Source organism: Neofelis nebulosa, chromosome 3, assembly GCF_028018385.1.
Source record: "Neofelis nebulosa isolate mNeoNeb1 chromosome 3, mNeoNeb1.pri, whole genome shotgun sequence".
Classification (NCBI taxonomy): Eukaryota; Metazoa; Chordata; class Mammalia; order Carnivora; family Felidae; genus Neofelis; species Neofelis nebulosa.
The window spans coordinates 147,632,337-147,642,990 of record NC_080784.1 but is presented as its reverse complement, the minus strand read 5'-3'; the positions used below and the strand labels follow the sequence as shown (position 1 = coordinate 147,642,990).

The window sequence follows — 10,654 nt, the reverse complement described above, 5'->3', positions numbered from 1 at the left end:
CCAGGTTTCAGGTGGGATCCAGGGATCCAGTCCTGGTCTTTCTTTTTTTTTTTTTTTTTTTAATTTTTTTTTAACGTTTATTTATTTTTGAGACAGAGAGAGACAGAGCATGAATGGGGGAGGGGCAGAGAGAGAGGGAGACACAGAATCAGAAGCAGGCTCCAGGCTCTGAGCCATCAGCCCAGAACCCGACGCGGGGCTCGAACTCATGGACCGCGAGATCGTGACCTGAGCTGAAGTCGGACGCTTAACCGACTGAGCCACCCAGGTGCCCCCCAGTCCTGGTCTTTCTAAGTTTTCTTCAAACTCTCTTTCTATGACTCAAATAAGAATTAGGTTTGTTATGGGGCACCTGGGTCGCTCAGTCTGTTGAGTACTAACTCTTGATTTTGGCTCAGGTCATGATCTCATGGTCATGAGGTTGAGCCCCACATTGGGCTCTGCACCTGGTGCGGAGCCTGCTTAAGATTCTCTCTCTCTTGGGATGCCTGGTTGGCTCAGTCAGTTAAGCGTCTGACTTCAGCTCAGGTCATGATCTCGCGATCCGTGAGTTCGAGTCCCCCGTTGGGCTCTGTGCTGACAGCTCAGAGCCTGGAGCCTGCTTCAGATTCTGTGTCTCCCTCTCTCTCTCTGCCCCTTCCCCACTCATGGCCTGTCTCTCTCTCTCTCAAAAAATAAATAAACATTAAAAAAATTTTAAAAAGGATTGTTATATCTTCAAAAAAAAAAAAGAGATTCTTTCCCTCTCTCTCTCCCTCTCTCTCGCTCTCCCTCTATCCCTCCTCCACTTGCGTGCATGCACGCCCTCTCTCTCTCTAAGAAAAAATAGAATTAGTTTTGTTGTGAAATAGTATTTATTAAAAATCATCACTGTGGGGGCGCCTGGGTGGCGCAGTCGGTTAAGCGTCCGACTTCAGCCAGGTCACGATCTCGCGGTCCGTGAGTTCGAGCCCCGCGTCAGGCTCTGGGCTGATGGCTCGGAGCCTGGAGCCTGTTTCCGATTCTGTGTCTCCCTCTCTCTCTGCCCCTCCCCCGTTCATGCTGTGTCTCTCTCTGTCCAAAAATAAAAAATAAAAAAAAAAAAAAAACGTTGAAAAAAAAAAAATCATCACTGTGTCTTATACTTGTATACCTTCCATTTTTTATCTGAAAAGTCAGTGTGAAGATCTCATTCTTTCAGAGAACAAATTCTGTGCTGTCTTTTGAGTATTATCACAAAACTCATCCCCTTGCCTTTGTTTAAATAATCCCCACTACTTGTTTTTCCTCTGGTCTGAAATTCCATCATTAGTCACTGACAAAGGACTTAGCATCTTTTTATGTTTTCAAGAATCTCTTGTTCTGAGAAGAAAGTTCCAATAGGATGTTAGTTTTCTCCAGTTTTTTAAAAAGAAGAATTAGTTTAGCACACATACAGTGTTTTGTTGTTGTGTTTTTTGTTTTTTTCATCAGCTCCAATCAGTTGATAGTGTGTCTCTTGTGGCATTGTGCAGTGAATAATCCTAAGGCTGAGCCAAGGTTGAAAGAGAAAGAGTGCAGTGATCAGTTAGTAACGTCTGCAGTGGGTGACAGTCTGTCAGCACTCATCCAAGGGATTTGTCACTCCTGAGTAACAGGTCCGTTTCTGATTGTTCCAGGAGGTTCAGAGTAAGATCTCAAGGGCACGGCTCTAAGAATGTACACAGAAGAGATGCTAGGCATTAGAACTGTCTAGAGGACCCTGAAGAGGATTATAGAAACCTGCCAAGGATAATTTTTCCTTTGTTGACCCTAGTTTTCCGTCACACATCATCCATATTCTTTATCATTGGCCAATGTGTCCCAAACCTAAATAATAACAGAACTGTCATTATTTTTCAGGTAAATATATCTTTCTTACTTGTGGTATATTTTTTGCCTGGGAATCCAGAATTGAGAATATATGGGTAGTAGAATTAAGCAATGGACTGACAGTCTTAGATCTTATCTGGTCCAAATCCTCCATATATAAATGAGGAAACTAAGGACAGGAATTGTTAGGGTAGTAACCAGTGATCTCCCTTTTACAAAACTTTTGGACTTTACATTTATCTTAGACTTTTTATTTAATCAGTAATTACCTATTTCTTCCTTTAGGTCCCCAAACTGGATGTTAGGTAAAGGGGACAATAGCTGAGGAATGTTGACATCTCAGTTTTCAATACTAGCTCTTGGGTGGTGTGGGCTCCAGAACCAGACAGACCTGAATTTCTACTTGTGAATCCATGAGTAAATTACATGATCCTGATTCTGTTGTTGCTACTGATCATTTTTTTAAATTAAGTTTTTAATTTTAATTCCAGTATAGTTAAGATACAATGTTACATTAGTTTCAGGTATACAGTATAGTGACTCAACAATTCAATACATTACTCTGTGCTCATCATGATAAGTGTACTCTTAATCTGCATCCACCTCCCCTCTGGTAACTGTCTTTGTTCTCTAGAGTCTGTTTCTTGGTTTGTCTCGCTCTCTTTTTTTTTCCTTTGCTAGTTTTGTTTTTTAAATTCCACATGAGTGAAATCATATGGTATTTGTTTTTCTCTGATTCATTTTGCTTCTCATTATACTCTCTAGCTCCATCCATTTCCATTTGTAGGAAATGGCAAGATTTTATTCTTTTTTATGGCTGAGTGATATTCCATTACAAATATATATATATACACACACATATATATATACATATATACATATACATGTATACGTATACATGTATACATATACATGTATACGTATACATGTATATGTAATACATATGTGTAATATACACACACACATACATATATATATATATATATACATATATATACATATATATACACACACACATACCGTTTCTTCTTTATTCATTTGTCTATTGATGGACACTTGGGCTGCTTCCATAATCTGGCTATTGTAAATGATGCTGCCATAAACATAAAGATGCATGTATCCCTTTGAATTCGTGTTTTTGTATTTTTTGGCTAAATACCCAGTTGTGCCATTGCTGGATCCCAGGGTAGTTCTATTTTTAACTTTTTGAGGAACCTTCATACTGTTGTCCACAGTGGTTCCCCAGTTTGCATTCCCACCAACAGTCTATCAAAGTTTGTTTTTCTCCACATCCTCATCAACACCTATTGTTTCTTGTGTTTTTGATGTGAGCCATTCTGACAGGTCAAGATAACATCTCATTGTAGTTTTGATTTGCATTTCCCTAATGATGAGTGATATTGAGTGTCTTTCCGTGTGTCTGCTGGCCATCTGGATGGCTTCTTTGGAGAAATGTCTGTTTATGTCTTCTGCCCATTTTTTAATTGGACTATTTGTTTTTTGGTTGTTGAGTTATATTGTTTCTTTATATATTTTGGATACTAACCCTTTATCAGATATGTCATTTGTACATGTCTTCTCCCCATCCAATAGGTTGCTTTTTAGTTTTTTTGATTGTTTTCTTCACTGTGCAGAAACTTTTAATTATGATGTAGTCCTAATAGTTTAGTTTTGCTTTTATTTCCCTCAGGAGACATTATCCAGAAAAATGTTGCTATGGCCTATGTCAGAGAAATTATTGCCTGTGTTTTCTTCCTGGATTTTTATGGTTTCATGTCTCATGTTTAGGTCTTTAACCCATTTTGAGTTTATTTTTGTGTATGGTGTAAGAAAGTGGTTTCATTCTTTTGGATGTAGCTGTCCAGTTTTCCCAGCACCATTTGTTGAAGAGACTGTCTTTTTCCCATTGCATATTCTTTCCTCCTTTGTAGAAGATTAATTGACCACATAATTGTGGGTTTATTCCTGGGTTTCCTATTCTGTTCCATTGATCTGGCTGTCTATATTTTTTAAATTTATTCATTTATTTTAAGAGAAAGAGAGAGAGAAAGTGGGGGAGGGGCAGAGAGAGAGGGGAGAGAGAGAGAATACCAGGCAGGCCCTGCACTGTCAGTGCAGAGTCTGATATGGGGCTTGAACTCACGAACCATTAGATCATGACCTGAGCTGAAGTCAGATGCTCAACCAACGGAGCCACCTAACCATCCCAATCTGTGTGTCTTTTTTTTGTGTGTGCCAGCACCATACTGTTTGGTTACTATACTTTTGTAATATGACTTGAAGTCCAGAAGTGTGATACTTCCAGCTTTGTTTTTCTTTTTCAAGATTGTCCGTTTGGTTTGTGTGTGTGTGTGTGTGTGTGTGTGTGTGGTGCCACACAGATTTTAGGGTTGTTTGTTCTCGTTCCATGAAAAATGCTGTTTGACAGAGATTGCATTAAATGTGTAGATTGCTTTGGGTCGTATAGACATTATAACAATATTTTCCCTTCCAATCAATCCATGGGCATGGAATGTCTTTCCATTTCTTTGTATTGTCTTCAAGTTGTTTCATCAGTGTTTTATAGTTTTCAGAGTACAGGTCTTTTTCCTCTTTGATTAAGTTTACTCTAGGTATTTTATTATTTTTGGTGCCATTGTAAATGGGATCATTTTCTTAATTTCTCTTTCTGCTGCTTCATTATTAGTGTATGGAAATGCAGTAGATTTCTGTGCATTGATTTTGTGTCCTGTGACTACTGAATTCATTTTTTTCAGTTTTAGTAGTTTTTTGGTGGAGTCCTTAGGGTTTTCTATATTTAGTATCATGTCATCTACAAATAGTGAAAGTTTTACTTCTTCCTTACCAATTCGGATACCTTTTATTTCTTTTTGTTTTCTGATTACTGTGGCTAGGACTTCCAGTACTATACTGAATAATGATGGTGAGAATGGATATCCTTGTCCAGTTCCTGACCTTGGGGGAAAAGCTCTCAGTTTTTCCCCATTGAATATGGTGTTCACTGTGGGTGTCTCATAGATTTATTATGTTGAGGTATGTTCCCTGAAAACCTACTTTGTTGAGGGATTTTATTATGAATGGATGTTGTACTTTGTCAAATGCTTTGTCAAATGCTTTTTCTGCATCTATTGAAATGATCATATGGTTTTTGTCCTTTTTCTTATTGATGCGATGTATCACACTGATTGATTTGTGAATATTGAACCACCCTTGCATCCTGGGAAAAAATCCCACTTGATTGTGGTGTATGATTTTTTTAAATGTATTGTTGGATTTGGCTGGCTAGTATTTTGTTGAGGATTTTGTCATCTATATTCATTAGAGATATTGGCCTGTTGTTCTCTTTTTTAGTGACATCTTTATCTGGTTTTGGTATTAGGGTAATAATGCTGGCCTCATGGAATGAATTTGGAAGTTTGCCTTTCTCTTCTATTTTTTTGAAGTAGTTTGAAGAGGGTAGGTATTAATTCTTCTTTATGTTTATTTAGTTTTGAGACAGAGAGAAACAGAGCATGAGGGGGGGAGGGGCAGAGAGAATGGGAGACACAGGATACGAAGCAGGCTCCAGGCTCTGAGCTGTCGCCACAGAGCCTGATGCGGGGCTTGAACTCACGAACGGTGAGATCATGACCTGAGCCAAAGTCGGACGCCCAACCGACTGGGCCACCCAGGCGCCCCAAACCTTCTTTAAATGTTTGGCCTGTGAAGCCATCTGGCTCTGGACTTTTGTTTGTTGGGAGATTTTGGTTATTGATTCAACTTCATTCCTGATAATTGGTCTGTTCAAATTTTCTATTTCTTCCTGCTTCCAACATGGCAGGGAAATCCAAGTCCTCTAAGTCTGCCTGTTTTCTGAAGTCCCAGGCTTCTGTAACAAACCAGATTTCTGGTGTCTCTTATTGAGGATACCATGGTTAGCATGCTGGAGTCAGTTCTTGCAAGGCTTCCAGATTTGTCTGCTCTGCCAGTAATCAGGGCTCCCAGGTATCTCTTAGTGAAGGATATTCCTGCAGTCTGCCAAGCTGTGTCCTTGCAAAGCAGTCCAGACTCCTCCACCTGTACCTTATAGACAGGCTGCATGATGTGTTCCTAGTCTTCTCCAGGACTCAAGGCTCCCAGGTGCTGCTTTTGGCTGGCTTCCCAATCCCATGAGCAAACCCCAATTTGTCAGGGCAAATCTAAGTCCTCTGTGTCTGCCTCAGATATAAGCCTCAAGAGCAGCATACACTAGAAAGTGATTTCTGGTTGCCCGTCCTAGGTCATCAAAAAAATTCATTCCTTCAATTGATGAAGAAAAGGCCCGATTTCATTGCCAACTCCCATTTCTCATAGTGCACCTTTAGCACAAGGATGCACTTCATCTGCACATTTGCATCCTGATGGCTTCATTGGTCCAGCAGCTCCACGTAGTACTTGAGTTTCAAGATACCTTGAGTTTCGTGATGCTCTCAATCTCATACAGCCACTGGGCCAAGAGCCTGTCCATGTTGTTGTCTTGGTTCACTCTCACCAGTGCTGTCAGCAGCTTCATGGTCTTTAGACAGACTGCACAATGTGTTGCTGGCCTTCTCCAGAACTTGAGGCTCCCAGGTGCCACTTTTAGCTGGCTACCAAGTATGGTGGGCAGGCCCATATGATCCTCAGTCTTATTGTCTTCTTCAAGAAACAAGAAAAGTGTTATCTAAATACAGTCATATAAAGCACCAGATTCACAATAAGCACTCAGTAAATTAGGTCCCATTTCCTTGGGTTTGGCCTATGTTTCCCACTCTCACCAGGGACTTGAAAATGTGCCCAGCACTGGAATCAGGGCTTTAGCCATTTATTTGAATCTGTTGTAGTTCATGTTTACTTTCCTCCTGCCACTTCAGAACTTTGTACATGTCAACAAGCATTTCCAGGAAATGAGATATTTACCAAAGGCGCATATTGATTATTACAAGGCCTACATGGTATAATCTTGAAAAAACAAGTAGATTGACATGACTGATTTTAAAATCCAGTATTCATTAATGAATGCCATCTATTAACAATATTTCTTCATTGTCATGAGATTCTTAAATTTTATCAGGGTCGTACTGGCCTGGAAAAAATATTCACCAGGAAAAGGTTAATTATTAATAGTAATTACTTGAAAAGAGTATAAAAGGATTCTTCATTTTTTTCAGGTGATAGAGCACCTTCTTTAAAGGTTCATCTAAAATAATGAAGAATCTTAGACCCATATGTTTTCTTGTTTTCTTCAGCTACGTTCAATGCCAAACTCTACAGAGAAGTTTACTAGCTGCAGGTAGGGATCCTATTTACATTCTATATATCCCATGTGCCAGGAAGTAAAGGCATAGCAACTACTTAAATATGTATGGAAAGGTTTATCTTTCTCAGTGCTCATCATTGTCAATAGAGTCATTGGAAATGGCTAGAAATTAATTTGTGGAACGGATGCAGAAAGAGAACTAACATATTGAGGCAACACACACAGGAAGATCTCGTTTTAGTCTTACTTCCATCCTTGGTGATGGAATGATCCATTTCAAACTTGTATTTGAAATCGGATAAATGATTTTGGATAAAGTAATTGTATTTATAGTAGCAGGAATAATATTATGATCTATCTTCTTCAGTACCTATTCTGTGGCAGGCACTGTGCTCGGTGCGTCACACATGTTTCCATTTAATCCTAACAAACGTCCAATGCGGTAGAGTTTATTTACATTTTGTAGATGGAGAAGCAGCAACTTTGAGAGCTTAAGTAATTTTTCCAAGACCACAGTCAGTATTAGAGCTAGAAGTTGAACTCAGAGTAACTGACTCCAGAACGTTTCTCTATATTAACAGGGCAAGTAAATAACAATGATTTCTTTATTTAACAGGTAGCTGCTAAGCTCTTTAGGAGCTATTAGTATAAGCAGAAGGTATTGTTTTCAATAGAGAACGTGTGTGTGTGTGTGTGTGTGTGTGTGTGGTGAGTGGAGGTGATAAGAAAGATAAAGTTGATGAGTAAATCCAAAATGGGTGAGATAATGTCTTTGCCAAATGAATCCTGTCAAAGTGCTAATGTTTGTATGTTTGCTACCAATGTTAAACCTTAATTTTCTTAGCATTCCTTGGATGTTCTAGTAACTTCTAATATAAAGAGTTAAATAACCAAATCACATTAATTAATTCAAGTGTGTCAACACAAGTACACGCAACTTAATGGGAGGCCAATGACAGATTTCGAGTACACAATATATTTGAACAGAAATAAGTTATTCACAGAATGCAGTTTAAACACAAGTGAATATAAATTCTGGTAATGTGTTTTAATTTTTGAGGGCAAATGGAATTGACCTGGAAATTTATAAGTGAAAAAAATATACATTTCAGAATTATACAGGGAGATTTCAATTTTGAAAATATCCTCTTAGGCAAATAAAATCTCATTTTTCTTCAGCCTTGAACCACACTAATAGCCAGAATTATCTGCAAGAGAACTTAAGAGACATGTGAGTTGTATTATTGATATTCTTTTGTCTGAAATTTGAAATCATACTTATTCTGGAGGGGGGAGGGGGCAGTGATCTCACAACGATGGGGGAAGAGTTTTGATTCTATCTTTAGCACTCTCACAAGTGTTATGTTTCAGTACTAGCATTATGGTTGCTCAGTTTCTTCAGAAATCAACTTATCAAGAAGTACAAACCATAGTTGAAGAGTTGGTAGATCGTGCAGAGAAGTGCAAGGTCCTCAAGCCACAGGAATCACCGTCCGAATGCTCTCACCAGTTGGTAGGTGAATCGTGTTCTGTCTTTCTCTCTCCCCTTTTTTTTTTTAAACCGAAATTCCAGCCAGAAGGTGTTGTTATGAGGTGGGGTGCTGAACAATTAGGTAGGGGATTTTAAGGCAGCGATGTGTATGTGAATCACACTCAAAATGTAAATTTTATAGGTTTATAAACCTACAGTTTTTCATTTCATTGCTGGGAGGTCAGACTCAGAGAACAAAACACTCAAGCGATATTATAACCTAAAATGCCAATTTGTTCATTTAAGTTGGTTGTTCTTCTGCCTCTGGAATACTATTGTCCAACATCCTTATACAAAGGTAACTGGGAAATCAAAGTACTAATTTAAAAAAGTTTCTAAGAGAATATGAAAAAGAAGAAAGAGGTGAATATTATTATAGGCTCCTTTTACCAGTTAGTAGGAAATCATGGGGACTATTACTATCTCATAAAGTATGTCTGTCTTGTAATTAGTGAATTCTTGATAAACACTAACAACATATTTGTACAATCTACATATTTTATGGATCACTTACCTCATGCCAAACACTTTAAACTACAAGTCAGTGGTTTTCTTATTTCTTGGGAGGTTTTTATTTTTAAGTCCATCTTCTTGGAGTTAAAACTCACCTACCTTTTACTAGACTCTAAATAGACAGAAAAATTATCAGTCTTATGAGAAACACACTTTAAATGAAATGCTTCTGCCAATGACTAGTCTCACTTACTTTATAATGATTACTTCTTATTTCTACTTCAAAAGATGGCCTTTTTTTTTTTGCCTTTTCCCCCTAAATCTAGAAATGTATGTCTTTTGAGGTTTACAGCATCCCACACATTTACTGCCACCCAAAGGTATTTGAAAACTAACTAAATTAGCACATTTTCATTTGAATATTTGACATTGAATACACACTGCCTCAGAGTTGCATTCTTAAAATAACTTCCCATGGAAACCAAACTGAAAACAATTAGGAAGCAAGGAAAGCAAATTACCATCTATTTCTTGGTGGATAGTTCTCATAAAAAAAAATACCTGAACTTCGTTAGGCTCTGTAATTTTGGCTTGTGTTTAATACCTCTTAACAACTATATGAAAATGAAGCAATTACATAGGAAAGGAGAGACTGATGAATTCCTTTGGGCCAATGTCAGCATGTGGTAGTTTAGACTTCAAAATCTAAAAGCTTTTGCTCTAAAGAGTTATGTCCAGGGACTGTTAAATACAAGTTGTACACTCAGTGGTCTTTTCCTGAAATAATTTTTTAACTTTCCTGTGGTTAGGGATGTAGATCACACATTTTTCACCTTTAAATTATTATTATTCCTCCTACAGATGACTACCTTCCTAGAGCATGTTTGTAATAACCAAGGAATGGCTGACAAACAGGAGTTTTCTGACTGTTGCAATATAAATAACAAAGCAAGACTCAGGTGCTTCCTGTTATACAAAAAAGATGACACAGAATATAGCGATGTATTCCAAATTCCAAATCTCGAGCAGATCTGCGAGGTAGACAAAGAGAATCAAGCATCAGTGAAGGAGAGGTAAGTCATTTCTCCTTGCCATCCTCTCTGAAGAAGAGTGTTTTCCATTTTGAAGACAGATTTTTTTTTAAATATATGGGCTCTGAGAACACAATGCTTTATTACATGGAATTGAAGTAAAGGTTTGAGCTACAATATATATTTTTCTCCCTCAGAATGACAATTGCAGTCTTAGTGAATATACAGGTCTGTGTATAGAGGCATTAAAAATGACTAGGATGAAAAAAAATGTTTAAATAAATTTTAAAAATGACTAGGACAATGTAAAGAACCCACCTCCTTATTGGTTAGATTAGTCAGACCAGTAGCAAATGATGTTACAAGGTATAGCAATCAGGCCAAGCATAATAAACAGAGAGTACTGGGGACAGAGAGCAGGTAATAGCTCTGGCAAGAGGCTGGCATTTGGGAGATTCATCAAGGGATAGCAGAGAGGGTACCTGATAGGCATAGAGAGAACCTGTCATATGGAACCTAGGAATAAGTGACAATTGCAGATTAGACAGAGAT

General features: G+C 38.1%; 1 protein-coding gene across 9 annotated transcripts in view; it reads left to right on the top strand.

Moving 5' to 3' along the window:
* The first annotated feature begins 6,989 nt into the window (after positions 1 to 6,989).
* LOC131507471 (alpha-fetoprotein-like) overlaps positions 6,990 to 10,654 on the top strand; it is a 53,445-nt gene continuing 49,780 nt past the window's right edge. For 7 of the 9 annotated variants that reach the window (XR_009259509.1, XR_009259511.1, XR_009259510.1 and 4 more), the window contains exons 1-4: positions 6,990 to 7,120; positions 8,267 to 8,318; positions 8,459 to 8,600; positions 9,933 to 10,144. Coding sequence is in view for 2 of the 9 variants with exons in the window: in XM_058722299.1 (XP_058578282.1) it covers positions 7,036 to 7,120; positions 8,267 to 8,318; positions 8,459 to 8,600; positions 9,933 to 10,144 (491 nt within the window). In the remaining 7 variants the exon portion in view is untranslated. The remainder of the gene's footprint in view (positions 7,121 to 8,266; positions 8,319 to 8,458; positions 8,601 to 9,932; positions 10,145 to 10,654) is intronic. The other 2 variants (XR_009259505.1, XR_009259507.1) reach the window with 2 other exon arrangements.